The sequence below is a fragment of the Papaver somniferum genome, chromosome 6 (assembly GCF_003573695.1).
Source record: "Papaver somniferum cultivar HN1 chromosome 6, ASM357369v1, whole genome shotgun sequence".
In the NCBI taxonomy this organism is placed as follows: Eukaryota; Viridiplantae; Streptophyta; class Magnoliopsida; order Ranunculales; family Papaveraceae; genus Papaver; species Papaver somniferum.
This window is the reverse complement of record NC_039363.1, coordinates 105,367,182-105,383,955: the sequence shown is the minus strand read 5'-3', so window position 1 is coordinate 105,383,955 and position 16,774 is coordinate 105,367,182. Positions and strand designations below refer to the sequence as shown.

Genomic DNA, 16,774 nt, shown 5'->3' with positions numbered 1-16,774 from the left:
GTTGAGGTTAGGAGGAGTCCAAGATTTAATAAGACTGCTAGTGTTAGTGGGCTAAGTGATATGAGACCAACAAGACTTGATTTTATGCATGAAGACCCAGTTGTTTCTACAGAAGCATCTGTTGCAGAAAACCCAGTGCATGAAGCCCAAGTTAATGCTACACAAGCATCTGTTGCAGAAAACCCAGTGCATGAAGCCCAAGTTAATGTTACACAAGCATCTGTTGCAGAAAACCAAGTACAGGGGAATGAAGATGATGACCAGGTGAATTTACCTAATCTACAATCAGATGACTGTCATCCTAATGATAGGCCTGATTTTTTGTTTGAGGAACATAATGAGGAAGAGGTAAGTGGAGATGAAAGTGAAGAGGAAAGTGAAGATGAAGAAACACAAGAAAAGTACAATTATGAAGATTGGGTTTCTATGTGTGCTAGAGGTATAGATATTGATAATGAGACTGATGATTGTAATGAAGATTTCAATGTAGGTGGGTTTTATGAAGAGCAAAGTGCACCAGTAAATGCTACTCCGGATGAAGAAGTTCCCAGATATGATGTCACTCAAGAGGAAGAATCTAAGTGGCAAAAATATTTTGGTGAGCATTTAAAAGAACCACAGCGTCTAGAAATGATAAATGAAGATGTTCCTGAGGTTTTACCTGGTGAAATAAGTAGTGGAATGGCTTTTGGAAACATGCAAGAATACAAGGATCATTTAAGGGAATATGCAGTGTTGAAACATAGGGATTTTAAGGTGAAGAAAGCAGATAAGAAGAGACACTATTCTTATTGTACTTACAAGGATACCCAAAATTGTGCTTGGATGGTGAATGCAAGAAAGTTACCAGATGAAGACGATCCAACAGTCACAATTAGAGAATGCAACACAGAACACACCTGTAAGAATCCGAATGAAGACTACAGCAGGAAATGCAATGCAAAATTTGTAGCCAAGTATTTGCTGAAGACAATGGATGTTGCTTCACCAGTGGACAAGGCAGCTGATATAGCTAACAAGATCATTAGACCTCGGTTGCAAACTGACATACCAAAATGGGTTGCTAATAATGCAAAGGTATGATTTTGATGATTCTTTTGATTCCCTTGTGTTTGTTTATTTGATTACCTTGTGGTATGTTGGAAATGCTAATTTTTTTTTTGTGTGTACACAGAAATTGGTGCTAGCAGAAAGGAATGGAACATTTGAGAGTTCTTACACAAAAGCACCACAATTGGTCACAGCTGCTACTTCATTGAAACCAAATAGCATTGGTCATTTCAGTTGGTCCAAAGAGGGTAAAGATAACAGGTTTGAGAGTGTCATTGTGGCCTATGATGCACAGATCAAAGGCTTTCTTCCCTGAATTAGCACCTTCTTTGACCTTTAAAAGTTTCTGAATACCATTACAAGGAACTAATTTACACCTACTGTAGATCCAAGGACAATCAATTGATTGATGATTATTTTCGTTGCACATCTCACATTCCTGCAAATTAAGTAAAAATTAAAGTAAGATGGATATGTACTCACCCCTTAACTATGTTCTTCTTTGAAAAAATCTTGAAATTGCTCTTACCATTTTCATTTTCTCACTTGAGCTAGCAGACATTTTGAAGGAAAAAAAACCAATATAGTGATTTAAGGTTGTGAAAATTCCCCATTTATAAGTCAGGCGAGGCAAGAAACCGACCGTTATTACAACGGTCGGATTTAAAACGGTCGAAATCTGTAGCCGTTGATTTGAACTCATGCGACACGTGTTACAATCCTAGATTGTAGGACACGGTGGTCATTCTCTTAGAAAAAAAAACCCATTGTTGTAAATATAACAACCAAATCTCCAGCCGTCCAACTAAAAGAATAGCCACGTGTCGCAATCTTATTTAACAGGACATGCTGGTCATTTTAGAAAAAGAAACATCCAAACGAATAAATATAACCACTTCATCTATGGTCGTCCAATTTTAGTCTAGCCACGTGTCGCAATCTAACTAAATGTGGCACATGGTTAAGTAGTCACGTGCTTGTGGGGTATTTTGACAGAAGGGTATAAATGATATTTATTTACACGTGCGGGTCCACACGCTTACTGTTTTGACCACTTAACCATGTCAGACGGAAAACATAACAGATTGGGGCATTTTGATTCCGTTTTGGGGCATGTTGATCTTTTGCCTAACGTCTGGGGCATTTTCACAACCTTGTAGTCCGAATTGGGGCATTTTGCCATTTAACCCTTAAAGTTGACGAGCGCTTACGCCATTCTGCTTACAATATGTACCGAACAATTCAATATATTTATATACAAAATTTAATTAGAATAGTGTCGATTGCAGAATCACAAATATTATGTAGATTTTGTCGAAGCTTTTGTTTACATTATTCATTAATGCAAGGTTTGTTAAGCGTCTATCTTATGTTGTTCCCCACTGAACTCTTAAATAACTGCAAGCATGAGTTTACATTATATTTGTATTCGTTCTTAGCTGAAAGCATGAGTTTTCTTGATGTTCAGATTAAGATATGCATAAGATGCACTGCAAGTCGTGCCACCGAGAATGTGCTACTTGCAAAAATTGCCAAAAATTAATAATTTTGTGCCAACGCGCAAAATTCACTAAAAAATGATTAATTTTGTGGCAGCTCGTAAAAAATCAATTTTGAAAATTTTTTACGTCAGCTTACGGAAATTAGGTTTTCTCCCTAAAACGGAGCCTACACAAATTCTCGATCCCCAATGATCGAGATCAAACCTAGGAAAACTAGGAAACCAAGCTACTCTGTAGCATGTAGGAGTCGAATCCCACCAAAATCGAAATAAAAGGAATCCACGATTAAGTTTGAAAGTAGCGCAAGGAGGCATGAACGGGCAACTTGGCCGATCGGTTTCCCTAGTCGGCACCCCTCCTTGCCGACCGGCCACATCCCATGATGCTGACATTCGGTCCCTCTTTTCCATTGACCAATCAGATCGCTCAAAAGTTGTAACCAGCGCTTTTAATTAAAAGTGGAAGTAGGTTGGTCGACGTGTTTACGATCCATAAGAAATTAGATCTTGGTCGTCCAAAACAGTCACAAATTGATCATGACCACACAACTTGGTAAGCTCCGTAGCTAACCCTAGGTCTTGCAAACACGACCGAACAAGTCCCATGGTGGCCACCGGCGGGCCCACTTATGTTCCAACCAATCGGAATTCTTCTAGCTTGCCAGCAACAACCATAACCGCTAGACAAAATAGGCCAGCCGCGCGAATGAAAAAGGGTTTCAATCGGATTAAGACCACACATGGCACTCTTAAATCAATCGTGGCTTTCCAACTTCGTCAGCCAATAGACCGGCCTAGATTTGATTTTAAGCGACTGGAAAGGTGCCGACATACTCACCAACGACCCACTTTTGGTTTCGACAAGCAGCGCCTCAAACCGATCACCCAAATTGGCTTGGTCACACGACTTTAAAAGACTTGAGATCCAACTAACGACAGTACATGACTACGCAAAGCGATCTCGGCCAGCCAACTTCGCCAGCCGAATCGACCGGCCTGGATCTGATTTCGAGGATCCAATGAGATGTCGTCGTGATCCCCGACAGCCCATTTTCTATGAGAACCGATCGGCCTATCCTCAGCCTACCCACGCTACTCATAAGAGTCTTAAATAAATTAACGGTAATCTACAACTGCCGCAAAATCATCTCAACCGTCCAACTTTGCTAGATAATTTGACCGGCTTAGATCCAATCTTAGGCGACCAATAGGACTTCATGATTGTTGTCAGCTTCTCCCCTTCTTCATGAGTCGGTCACGCCGCCTTCAGTCGATTTACTTAGCTGCCAACCGCTCGACCAAAAAAGGTTGGCTGCGCTCCTAACAACGGCACTTCTTATTATCGAATTAATTTGAGATGCTTGCTTAAAAGCGATGCCTTTACATGCATCGATTATAAAAGATATTTCTTAAATATTGATTTAATAAATAATTTAATTATTTAATTATATATTTAACCTGCATACTATTTTTGAGTGTTAACTCATACCAAGTCTCGTTTACATGGCTTGGCCTATCACACATGACCACCTACCACCTAGATTGCGCGTGAATGGTAAAAATTATCAGGTCTTGCCAGCAAGACCCACTCAGCAACTACTATGAAGAACTTGTTTCATTCTTCATGTAATTTGATCCCTATTTTCCACGAAAATACTCGAGAATCAAGAATGTCACAAATTGGGGGATACTCATCAGAGTATTGGTATTGGTCTGGCAGTTTACAACATGCAGCGTGCAACACGCCCATTATGAGAAAGTGTTCGTAAAGGCGGACGGTTGATAGCAGTAAAGGAGTAGTGGTGTGTAAAGATAACCGGTCTTCCCTTCATGACAGGGACATGGTTCTCACCATTTTTACACGATCCCCACTTCTACACTACTCAACTACCTCCTACGAGATCAGTCGTTCAACTATGACTTGTATAAATAGGTTTTCAATCTATTTCAACCGAGAACATCGTTGGTTATCAACGCAAGTATCCAGAAAACACCAAGAACTTACAGCTTACATTCTGCAAGCGGGGTTCTACATTCTAATACAAGTCATAAAACAACCACACTTTCATAGTTGACCATTCGGATCTCAATACCTTCTTTGCTTCCCTCCCTAAGATAAACCTTTCTCCTTCATTTTATGACCGAAGCAAGATAGGAACGGCCATTTCTTGGTCTAGACCAGAATTGTACGGATTGATCTCTCGAATCTAAAATACTCCTGCGCAGTACATGTGTTTAGAATTTAACCTACTACTCATGTGTCTCGAATTGGGCTCATTTTTAATATAGATGTCGCTATAAAACAAATGTAATACCTAAAACCGAGCTTCATTTTATAAAATAAAATAAGAATCGAAATGGTGAGATAGTCCGGGAAAAACCATGTCAATGGCAATTATTGCAGAATTTGTTGTTGTTGCACGTGCCGATGCTTTTATATGAGAGGACTGTGGCATCGTCTTATATCAACCATTTGATCTTGGTGCTCCTCAGACATCTCTATGTTAACTTTAAGCTCTGTCGTTGTGCATATCTAGCCCTTATAGCTCAGTGGTAGAGCGTCAGTCTTGTAAACTGAAGGTCCGCAGTTCAATCCTGCGTGAGGGCATTGTTGATTTTTTTCCGGCGAAGCCCTTTTTTTCTTTTTTCCATTATATAAACATAACAGACTCAAAAAAGAACGCCCAAGAATTACATTTTTATCTATCGGAAAAGCACTAAAAAAAAAAAAAACACTTCTGATGTTTAACATAGCTAAATATCTGTCACTAATTCTCACTAAAGAAATTCAGAAAAGCAAGTCACTCCTTTTTTTTGCCACAAAATCGAGTCGTCATTATAATCTGTTCAAAAAGAACGATGAAGACGAATTATACAAAGGCAAAAAAACAGAGAAATCTTAAAGAGAACAAGGAAGAAACTAGAGAAGAAGAAAAGGGACATAGGAGTATTCACTTGCACAAAAGCAGGGGTCAACATATTCTTACAAATCCTAGAGTACTTGATGCTATTGTAAGTAAAGCTGATATCAAACCTACTGATACAATTCGTGAAATTGGACCTGGTACTGGTGATCTTACTCTACGTCTCCTCGAGGTTGCGAAGAAAGTTATCGCTGTTGAAATTGATAAAAGAATGATTGAAATTCTTAATAAGCGTGTTTCTGAACATGGGTTTGAAGATAAAATCAATGTATGTATGCAGGAGGGGGAGTTAGTTTTGTTGTATTAAAGTGTTTGAAGAAATGCCTGACTGAAACTGTATTTGTTAATATTTGGATTGTTTTTTGTTTGGTCAGGTTATATCTGGGGATGCATTGAAGGCTGAGTTTCCTCAATTCGATATAGTTGTTGCCAATATCCCGTACGGGATATCTTCGCCACTTATAGCTAAACTTGTGTTTGGAGATTACTCATTTCGAAGTGCAAAACTATTAATGCAGAAAGAATTTGTTCGGAGATTGTTGGCGAAACCAGGTGATTCTGAATTTAATCGGTTGGCTGTGAATGTGAAGCTTGTGGCTGATGCGAAATTTGTTATGGATGTAAGCAAGAGGGATTTTGTACCTTGCCCTCGAGTGGATTCATCTGTTGTGAAAATCACCCCGAAAGATGAAGTTCCGGATGTTAATATGAATGAGTGGTTGGCTTTTACTAGAGCATGTTTTAGTAAGAAGAATAAGACTTTGGGTGCTACATTTAAGCAGAAGAGGAAGGTTGCTGAATTGCTGAAAAGATCACAATTGACGAATGAACGAGAAGAGACTGTGATGATTGCTAGTGACGAGGGCGATGCCGATGAAAGGGTGGAGGAAATAGATGAAGAGAAAGAGCAAGAGAGTGATGGGGAAGAATATGTATCTGATTCTAGTTTGGGAACAGAAATGAGTGTGTTCAAGGACAAGATTGCTGAAGTTCTAAAAGTCGGTGGATTCGAAGATAAAAGACCTTCAAAGCTGTCAAATGAGGAGTTGCTGTGCTTGCTTTCTCTCTTCAATCGTTCTGGTATACGTTTTCATGATAGTAGACATGGAAATGTTGATCCAGGTGTTGTATTAGATGAATCTTTTTAAAGTTATAGTCCAAAGGCGTGGATCCAAACAGTTCCAAAGGCCTATTTGGTAACCCTGATTTAATGTTTATTTATTTATTTATTTTTAAACTCATTTCTAGGGTTATTCACATGAGTATGACGTTTGGAGAGGAGAAGTTGTCTCCATGGAGAAGACGCAAACCGATGGTAGAAAATATGAAGAGGAAGACGATGGAAAGGAATGACCGGACCTTTGTTTTGTGCTATCCCAACCTCGTTGCTTTTAGAGATGTTGGCGAAATCTTGATGGAATTTGAGAAAATCAGTTTGAACGTAGTAAGGATGAGATTAGTATGCGCCACACCAAAATTCCTGACGCAATTCATCTCCATACATTTTCCCCGATATTGCTCCAGCAGGTTTTGTCCCTATCCTTTTGTAGCTTTGGTATTGGAAGGTAACGACGCTATTAGTAAAGTTCATCAGCTTACATCAGAAACGGAAAGATTTCCCTTCCGGTCGCCTGCCATTCGTGCTTACTGCAGTGTTTCGGTTCATGTGAATTGTGGTTTTGTGCTGGCTCTGCTGATGACTGGATAGAAGAAGCAACAAAAAGCAGTCATCTGGCGTGCGCACTCCCTGATGGCAAAACATTTGGCCCGGTTGATGCGGTGTTGGAGAAGTTGCGGGAACAGGATCTCCTTAGGTGCAGATACTTTGAGAAAGAGGCTTTATTCAGGAGTTTCTACAACAATTTTTACCATGAACATCTGACATTCTTCTTAATCAGGCCTTTGGCTTTCCAAAAGCGGTGTGTGGGTCTACTGCTATCCATTATTGAGAACATAGATTTTGGCATCATGGGTATGGGTTTGGTAACAAAATCCCAAGTCCCTACCAGCGATGCATGGCCTGCTGATTCTTGTTCCTCACCTGAAGTAGATGGATATGGTGTTGCCTTGCTTGTGGAGTGTATCAACCATAAGGCAATACAAATAAACACGAGTTGTAGAGATGCTCGTATATTGATTGACAAAGACGATGGGACGGTTGAAATTTGCAGCGACTTAGTTTACAGGTGACAGGAGTATGATTGGCCATTATTTCAAATTCGGTACTGTTTCCTGGCTGGATTCCGGTAGTGGTGCTAGCTGTGGCGGGTTTTTCTTGGCAACCTTGTCGAACCTTCAATTTTAAGGTGACCAAGCATCGTGTGCTCTTTTTCTTGAGTGAAACTGAAATTGTTAATGTTGGGTCTGTTTTTTGTTTGGTTAGGTTGTATCTAGGCTAGGGATGCATTGAAGGCTGAGTTTCCTCAATTTGATATCGTTGTTGCAAATATCCTGTACGGGACATCTTCGCCACTTATAGCTAAACTTGTGTTTGGAAATTACTCGTTTCTTAGTGCAGCGCCTGTTATTGCAGAAAGAATTTGTGCAGAGGTTGTTAAGGTGACTCTGAATTCAATCGAGGACGATAATGATGAAAGGATAGAGGAAGTAGATGAAAAGAAAGAGCGAGAGAGTGATGGGGAAGAATATGGCTGATTCTAGTTTGGGATCAGAGATTCAGAAATGAGATTGTTCAAGAACAAGATTGTCGAAGTTCTAAAAGTTGGTGACTAAAAAGACCTTAGAAGCTGTCAAATGAGGAGTTGGCTGTTGGCGTTGTCATGATAGTATACACGGAAATCTTGATCTCCATGTTGATTAAGATGACTCTTTTTTCATGTTATGCTATAACTAGAATTTCAGTTGTATTCAAGAGATTTTGAACGAGGAATACTGAATGATCAACTAGATTGCTTACTAAAACTGAAGGTTGCATTATGCAAAATTAGTAAACAAATTGTTAAACTTACACTCTTTTCTCACAGTTTCTTTCAGTTCAAAGTGAACAGAACAAAATTTGCCGTGAAGGAATTTATAAAGTTACATACTAAACATAAAATAACTTCTCCTCGTACAACTTCAACCAATAGAGGGCCGAGCCTGACTATAGGAGAAGACCTGGTATGTATAAGATAGTTAATACAGCAGCAGCAGTAACAAATTCCTAGTAAAACCGAAAGCTAAAATACTATGAAAACCATCTTTTGAGTTGCCTAGAACCTTGCTTTTCACCAGGTACAGCAGTCTTGTTCGAATTATGCTGTGAAAACTTAGACGTATATTTTTCAATGAGCACATCAAGCTTGTCAACCACTTCATCTCCCCCAGACTTGGACCTTCTCTTAGTTTTATTAGGACGCTTCCCTTCCCTTGGTTGCATCAAATTCATTTCATCCGGAAACTTCCTCTTTTTCTGACCAGTCTCGGCGTTCTCCTTTGATTTCAATTCAGGTGCTTCTTTATTCTCCAACTTGGATGGTTTATTCTTCTTGGGTTTCTCTGTTGAGTCTTCCGCCTTACCTTTTGCAGCAAACTTGGTCTTTCTTTCTCTTGCAGGGGTACCCTTGAACTTTTTGCCTGCAGGAGTTTCTCTATCGCTGGATCCATCAGGTGCAACATTTTCCCCGTCCCCTTGTTTATCTTCACCCATTTCCTTGGATGAAAAGTTACCACCTCGAGATTTGAGCTTTCCTAATTTGTTTGTGTCGTTATTTTGAGTATCTGCCCTTTGTGATGTGGCAGGTCGTGGCAAGGCTTCTGTGCCGGAACGGGCCTGCCAATATTCTAACTTCTTCTGACGTAGTTTCAGTGTCCGGATATCTTCAAGGGAAAACTGAACAATGGGACGATGCTCAGGGCCAAAAGTTTCTGCAGATGACGCGAATGAAAGAAATCAATTCAGATTTTATCCAGTAGATTCCCAGACAGAATGTTCTACTTCTACTCATAATTTAGATCACCTAACACAAAATCAACTTGTTCTAAAATATGCATGTCAATGACCATGGCTTAATGATCTTTTTTCACCATCAACATTGTATGGTTGGGTTACGAATATTTGAATGAGGCGATGATGATTACCATGAGTATAATTTTCTCTGGAAAGGCCATCCCTTAATTTAATTACAAGTGGCTTCTACAACTCAACCTAAATTTAGGCATCTATCGATGTCAGCTATCTTACGTATCAGGAATACTTACCAGGATTATTATTAAGAACTCTCAGGGCCACAAGTGCATGCTGATGTTCCGTGAACTCAATGAAAGCTACTCCACGTGAATGGTTCTTGGGCACTTTTGCATCCTTGGAATCCTTAATGATTTTTACCTGCATAATCAGCGATACAAGTCAATGAAATTTGAGATTTTCAAAATATTACAATATGGCACAGAGATCAAGAAAATAATAAATATTATAATAGGGCACTCATTAATTAATGTTAAAACTACAGGTCAGGGTTTTCCTGAGCTAGTCCAGTTTCTGCGCTCCGATTCTCTAAATATTCTACAAAGACGCAAAAGCTATTAATTCATCCTTCTAATCACCACATTAAGATGGGTCAAGATATGGACTAAAGCAGTTACAGTTACCGCTTACAAAAATGTTCTGCATAGAGTACCTGTTGAACGACGGGAGTTTGTTTGCTAGCTCTGGAAAGAACTGCATCTATAAAAATCTTTTTAAGCTGCTTCTCAGACACTGTCTTTGGCACATTGTACACGATGAGTCTAGTTTTTGAAACATGAAAGTTCGGAGATTGAAGCTTAACATTCTTCGACTTCTCCAACCTGAAAAATGGCATGTAACACTCTACATAAATCCATCTATAAGAAGCTTGAAACCTCAACTTAATTTTAAGAACATACAGCATATGTTTACGATCTTTATTCAGAAATCCCTAGATATATATGAAAGAGAGACAAAATGCTCTAAAACAGATCTCATTCACGTAACACAGTTGCCACACAATATATCAAGTCACAGAGTAGTAAATATAGATATATATTTACTACAGTAGTAACACAGTAGTAAACAGATCTCAACTTAATTTTAAGAACATACAGCATATGTTTACGATCTTTATTCAGAAATCCCTAGATATATATGAAAGAGAGACAAAATGCTCTAAAACAGATCTCATTCACGTAACACAGTTGCCACACAATATATCAAGTCACAGAGTAGTAAACCTGAGCTCTTGACCAGTACAAATACAAATTACTCACGCTTGCCGTTTATTCATATCATGTGCTGAAACACCTTCAGCAGCAGGTGAACCATCGAGAATAACGCCTTCCTATGGAGAACCATGGAAAGGGGAGATGAGTTAGAATTGATAACCACTTATCTAATATACTTATTATCTCCGACAAACCATAAGTTGATACCTTCGCAAGATAAAGGTTGCGTTGGTCAACATCCCCAGTCTTTGCCTTTTCAAGTTTCTTATCGTTAGCTGACTTCCTGTCCAAGGCCTTAAACACAGTTAGCTGTCTGCCTTTCAGAAAAATCCCCGAGTCACCTGTAGTCTGTGCTGCTGCAACCGCAGCATCAGCCTGGGCTGGTGTACTGAACTTGAGAAAACCAGTCCCTGTCGGCCGCCTGCTCATACAGTACAAGAAAAATCATAAACAACAATCTGAAAGGATAAACTTTATTCAAGGTTGTGGTATTGTAAGTATTATCCTTGCCTGGTGACTTTGTGAAGAACAGGCCAAAATGACTGCACTTCCCCGTATTTAGAGAACCGTTGCTTCACCTCTTCACTTACAGTATCAAATGGGAGATTGTTTATGAAAACACTTCTCTGCCTATCGCTTTCTTCTTCCAACATTTCTTTCTCTGTCATTTCAGTCTTGCCAGACCATTTAGGTTTCACCTCTGCTGCAGCCTTTTCAATTGTAGTAGTTACCACATCTTTACTTGGAGGTAAAGCTGAATCTTCGCCAATAGAATCTAAGTCTCCTTTTCCGGAGGATGTGGTCAAACTCTTAAAAACTTTCCTTGCAATGTCAAATTCCTCCTCAAAATCAGCCACTTCAACCGGAACACCATTCTCAGTAACAGCAGAATCTTTTGTAGTAGTATCCCCTGTTTGAGGTTGCTGGGATTTTCTATCACCATCACCATCTTCCATGTCATCACTACTGGTTTCATCATCCTCCTCTTCACTATCTTGTAGTCCTGGAAAATTTATTCAAAGGTAATTGAGGAAATATTAAATGGAAGTTACATAGCAAAAATAAGAAAACCTCAACTCAAAGCAATACCACAAATCAGATGGTTTTATAGAAACTATACCATCTTTATATGAATCAACTGCATTAGCACCAGTGGTGTATATTTTCTTCGGGATAGCCCAATCAACAGCGATGGGCCTTTTACCAAATTTTTTCCCATTTATTGTACGGATTGCCTGACAAGCAAACACATGATTTCTTGTGAGTACGGGTGCAATTAACAAGATACTGTTACGAACATGAGTCAAGTATCATACACTTTCAGCATCCTGCTTGCATGTGAAGGTAACAAATGCAAATCCCTTGGACCTTCTGTACAAGGAAAAAAAGTAAATATAACCTTCCAAGATGATGACAAATAAACTTAAAAAATATTATATCGGCATTTGGATATACCCTGTATCAGGAGCCTGAGGAATCAACACGTTCCACACAAAACCCGCTGATGAAAAAAGTTCTTTAATCTCACTGACTTTTGCCTCAAAAGGCATATTTCTGACAATAAGCTTCCATTTAGCAGTCTTGGAACCCTGCAGACAGAATTATCACCGAGTTTAATAGAGTTATTAACTTGACCCTTATGATCTCAAAACATATCTGCATTCAACAACTACTTGTATGCTAATCATGTTACTAAACAAAGCAAGCACCGAAAATTTGCTTTCTCATAAATTCACCAGAACACTACAAGTTCCAACTTGATCTCATAAGCCCGGATAAAAAACAGAACCACATATTCAAATGAACAATTATAGAATACCCACAGGAAGCTATATAGAGGTCTGATCTATCTAGAACCAAGCTGGAATATGCCTTTGAAACCGTAACAAGGGCATTGCTGCTAAATTGTGACAATTGCAACAAATCATAGATGATATCAAGCATGGAGGAGGAATCAAGTACTCAAACGTTCAGAAGGACCTAAGCTAGGAGCATATAGAAACAGGTAAACTAATAAAAATGTAATTGACATTCCAAAGTTGGTACCCCTGGAGAATGTTATACCTCTCCACCCAACTGACGTGCCCAAACAGATGCACCCTTTATCTCTTGTTGATGCAACTTAGTAACTGCAACACGAGCTGATCTAACGCCCTTGTAAAGTACAGCTGCAGCATCCATCTTGCATCCATCTCGAGCAAGCGCTGAGTCATAAAACATGCATATGGCTTTAATATATAATTATATCAAGTATAAATGAAATAATGAATCAATTTCGATTAGTAGGATGGTTCACATAGGGTCACACGATGATGTGAAATTCTTGCCAAGCCCATTTTCTTTCTAAGTTTGAGTATGTTTGAAGTCGGACAAATTGATACAGAGTGTAGTGAACTGTACTGTGCCTAACTGCATATAGCTAACCAGACTTGGTGATTTCAATACACAACAAAATGAATAAGTCATGGGATAAAGCATACTAACCATGGAGTTCAAGCTCTTGTTTTGGGAGAGGATATGTAACAGAACACCAATCACCAACCTCTTTGGCACGACGAATAACTTCTTCAGCAATATCAGCACTTGCGATTCCACCAAATATAACTGTTCTAGCAACCCTTCAAAACAACAAAAGAAGCAGGAGGCGTAGCATAATGATTATTTAATCTTCAGTTGAACATCCATAGACCAGAAAAGCAGATCTTCGCATTAGTTCCTCAGGACCAATGGGTCGACATCTCTTTAAAGGTCTCAGTAGCAGGGACAAACTCTACAATGTAATCACAAACAGATAGAAGCCAGTCCATTTCTCGTTTCCACATCGACTTCTCAGCTTGGTCGACATCATGTCTAGCTCAGTTTCTATAAGACTAGAATGACATGGTTACAAACTTAAACCTAAGTGTTCATAGAAACTCTGAAGGATTTACATTTAAAAAACCGGTAGGCACAAATAAAAAGAAAAGTAATTTAACTATTCTGTGCACCGACATGACTGTCTTGAAGTCTCCAAAGTCCACGTAAAATATTTCACGATTCGAGCTTCTTTTTAAGTTTTTATACAGTGACTTCACAAATATTATTGGAGATATAAAGAAAGGACTGGGAATGCTTACTAAAATGGTATGAAGTTTTTAAAAAAAAACAAAGAAAAAAAAAACAGCAAGAACTGATCAATAAATGGTTTTAGCTGAATTTGTTTCGGGTTTATATAAACTTTGCTACCTACAGGTATAACTCATGAAAGATGAGACAGACCCATGAGATTCGAAGAAACAAGATTTATTACCTCTGCTTTTCTGATGATTCCCCTTTAGCAACAATACTGGGAGGCACAAAAGCTTTACCGGTTCCCTTAATCTCCTCTGAAGCCTTCCCTTTATCAGCAGCAGAAATGGACGAAACAACAGCTTTACCAGTATCCTTCACCTCTCTTGATGATTTCCCTTTCTTAGGAAGGGAATTGGGAGGTAGAAGAGCTTTACTGGTTCCTTGCACCTCCGCTGAAGGCTTCTCTTTCTCAGAGAGAGAATCAGATGGAACAAGAGCTTTACCAGTTTTCTTCACCTTCTCTGCATATTTCTCTTTCTCGGCAGGAGAATCGGAAGGAGCAAGTGCTTTACCGGTTTTCTTCACCTTCCTTGAAGACTTCTCTTTCTCAGCAGGAGAATCGGATGTAACTAGAGCTTTACCGGTTTTCTTCACCTTCCCTGAAGATTTCTCGTTATCAGCAGGAGAACTGGGAGTTACAAGAGCTTTACGGCTTCCCTTTACCTCCTCTGAAGAATCTTAAGAACAATACAGCCGGCAAAACAGTTATTAAAATCAATATAATAATGCAAATAAAAGGTGAAGGGCATAAATATCTCTGCATACAAACCTCTTTCATGTTCATCTGAAATCTTCTCATCATTGACATCGTCGGTGGAAATATCATCCTCGTCCTCTTTTTTCTTATCATCCTTGTCCTCTTTGTCCTCTTTTTTCTTAGAGTCGTCTGCATAAATTACAAGTCAAACACAAATGCTAAGATTGGGAGAAGAAGAAGCCTAACATTTTGATTGTGGACGTACATGTAAGTTAGCCATTAATAAATACAAGAAGTTGAAACCTTGATTTGTCTTTGAACGCCGTTGCTCAAGAGACGCACGATGCATGGCATGTCTAACTGCAATTCGCCTATTACCAACTAATGCACCATTTTTCAGCTCAATGGCACTGTTGGCATCTTTTGTATCAGCACTACAAAGGGATCACAAATGATGCATTTAGCAAATAGTAGCCAATGTTGAAAATGGGACATAAACTCTAAACAAGTAGTTTCAAAATCTTACAATGTGACGTATGCAAACCCTTTATGAACATTTGATCCTGAAAACACAATTACGAATACATATTAATAAAGACTCAAACAAAAAAATTGAATAACCTTCATTTGGCAATATTGGAGATGTTTTTTCTTACCCTTTTGAGTAACAAGGAACCAACGCCTAAGGGGACCAACTTCACTAAATGTTTCTTGAAGCTATAAAATTTCACCATAAGGTTTAATTAGAGCTGTATTCATGAACAATCGTAACTAATCAACCAAATACAGATATAATGAATAGAAATACAGTATTTTCAATCTACCTTGTCGTTTGTAAAATCGTAGGGTAAGCCGCTAACGTAGACTGTTGAAGGTGAGTGTTCACTATCTCTTGTACGTTTAACACCACCATCAGCACCATCTTTTTCCATCCTTTTCCTCTTCCCCATCTCTTTCTACTGATTGAAACGACGGCGAAAAAACAAAGATTAAATCTTAAACTTAAGTAGATTCGTTCAAAATTCGGATGTCCCCGGAAGGATGGAAGAGATTGCTGAACCCTAAAGCTAAAATTAAACCTAAATACTAGTAGATGCCGTTGTTCTTCAGTGGTGTGGTGGCGTGTGAGAGACTTGAGTTTGCAGCCAAAAACCTCAGCAGCAAAACCCTATGTTCTGTCTCTTAGGTTTCACTTGGAAACTGATAACGGTGATGGTGAATGTACTAAGGGGTAACCCATTAGAAGAGCTGACCGGACTCTGAACCGTTTCTATACTTGCCATTAAAGCAAGTCTTATGGTGGATAGTTAACCTATTCCAAGCTTAGAGCAGGTCTTATGGTGGAGAAATTCCATCTTCCATCTTCCACGCCACGTCAACATTTAGAATAGTTGATAGAAGATCAAGTCTAACCGTGAAAGATCCAAAACCCCAAAAATTATAGCATTCAGCGCTATAAAAATTAGCATTTTTATAATTATATTTTTTTAAATAATGTTAGGGACCCATAGACCATAACGTGACAATGCAATGCAGTAAGCATTCCAATTCTGTTTTGCATTTTTAAGATTTAAGAAAACATAACTTATCCACTTAAATTTTGACATGTGTGTTGTATTTATTATATTTTATTTGAAAACAGCTCATCTGTTCTAGTTTTTTCTGATTTTTCTCCCAACATCATTCCTTTTAGCGTTTAACGCAATTCTTTTTAGCGTTTTCGTACAGTTGAACGCTATTTCAATTAGCGTTGGGCGCTGTTTTGATTGTCGTTTTTCTCCTGGATTCCAAGCTCCCTTCCATGATATCTTGGAAGATGGCTTGGAAAATCTATGGAATCACCCTATTTGGAAGCCATTAGACTTGACATTCCACGTTTTTTCCACACTTGGAGTAGCTTGGATTCCACCATAAGACTTGCTCTTAGAAAAAGTATGGAATGTCAAGTCTAATGGACTCCAAGCTGGTGCCATCTACAATTTTTCCAATCCATATCCCATGATTTTGTAGAGTGGTGTGTGGAATCCAAAGAAAACGTTGTTCTAAATAGCGTGATAAAATAAACGCTATTCATAATACGTTTTTCGTATTTTAGCATAAGTTAAATGCAGAAAAGCCGCTCTTAATTTCAACCATGCAAATATTTTAGTCAAATACAATTCACCAAGTCAAACGTTATTCTTTTTAGTATTTCTATGATTCTATCATAAGACTTTGAGCTTCCATGAACGATTCTAAATGTTGAGGTGGTACGGAAGATGGAAGGTGGAATTGTTTCACCAGAAGATATGCTCTTGGGTCGAGTGGTGG

The 16,774-nt window shown here is 38.8% G+C and overlaps 2 protein-coding genes and 1 non-coding gene across 6 annotated transcripts; 2 read left to right on the top strand and 1 right to left on the bottom strand.

Moving 5' to 3' along the window:
- The first annotated feature begins 5,087 nt into the window (after positions 1-5,087).
- Positions 5,088-5,159, top strand: TRNAT-UGU. The gene has a single exon. It is a non-coding gene; the product is annotated as a tRNA-Thr (tRNA).
- Positions 5,160-5,282: 123 nt separating this feature from the next.
- On the top strand, positions 5,283-8,389 carry LOC113288716 (ribosomal RNA small subunit methyltransferase, mitochondrial-like). Of its 3 annotated transcripts, none has more exons than XR_003330691.1 (3): positions 5,283-5,743; positions 5,850-7,781; positions 7,859-8,388. XR_003330691.1 is itself a non-coding variant. In XM_026537837.1 (3 exons), exons 1-3 carry the CDS (start codon positions 5,411-5,413, stop codon positions 6,735-6,737), a joined length of 1,095 nt encoding a protein of 364 aa, XP_026393622.1. In that variant the 5' UTR covers positions 5,283-5,410; the 3' UTR covers positions 6,738-8,389. The 3 variants fall into 3 exon arrangements, 2 of the variants coding, with proteins under 2 accessions (XP_026393622.1, XP_026393623.1); XM_026537837.1 differs by having other exon boundaries at positions 5,850-6,597; positions 6,724-8,389; XM_026537838.1 differs by having other exon boundaries at positions 5,850-6,555; positions 6,724-8,388.
- Positions 8,385-15,702, bottom strand: LOC113288715 (RNA-binding protein 28-like). 2 transcript variants are annotated; one of them, XM_026537834.1, is made up of 17 exons: positions 15,289-15,702; positions 15,121-15,181; positions 14,991-15,027; positions 14,768-14,898; positions 14,537-14,653; positions 13,946-14,444; positions 13,141-13,274; positions 12,721-12,860; positions 12,112-12,245; positions 11,973-12,027; positions 11,777-11,891; positions 11,167-11,659; positions 10,864-11,077; positions 10,702-10,772; positions 10,095-10,263; positions 9,676-9,802; positions 8,385-9,342 (listed from the first exon to the last, which is right to left on the bottom strand). In XM_026537834.1, the coding sequence occupies exons 1-17, from the start codon at positions 15,412-15,414 to the stop codon at positions 8,663-8,665; spliced, it is 3,303 nt and encodes a 1,100-aa protein (XP_026393619.1). In that variant the 5' UTR covers positions 15,415-15,702; the 3' UTR covers positions 8,385-8,662. The 2 variants fall into 2 exon arrangements, with proteins under 2 accessions (XP_026393619.1, XP_026393621.1); XM_026537836.1 differs by having other exon boundaries at positions 13,946-14,435.
- Between the last annotated feature and the right edge of the window lie 1,072 nt (positions 15,703-16,774).

Bases quoted from the DNA above. Each gene is read 5' to 3' on its own strand.
- LOC113288716 (XM_026537837.1), top strand. From the start codon at position 5,411: ATGAAGACGAATTATACAAAGGCAAAAAAACAGAGAAATCTTAAAGAG. The intron at 5,744-5,849 runs GTATGTATGCAG...TTGTTTGGTCAG, and splicing joins GGTTTGAAGATAAAATCAAT to GTTATATCTGGGGATGCATT.
- LOC113288715 (XM_026537834.1), bottom strand. From the start codon at position 15,414: ATGGGGAAGAGGAAAAGGATGGAAAAAGATGGTGCTGATGGTGGTGTT. The intron at 14,445-14,536 runs GTTTGTATGCAG...ATTGTTCTTAAG, and splicing joins TTCAGATGAACATGAAAGAG to ATTCTTCAGAGGAGGTAAAG. The intron at 12,861-13,140 runs GTTAGTATGCTT...TTTATGACTCAG, and splicing joins ACAAGAGCTTGAACTCCATG to CGCTTGCTCGAGATGGATGC.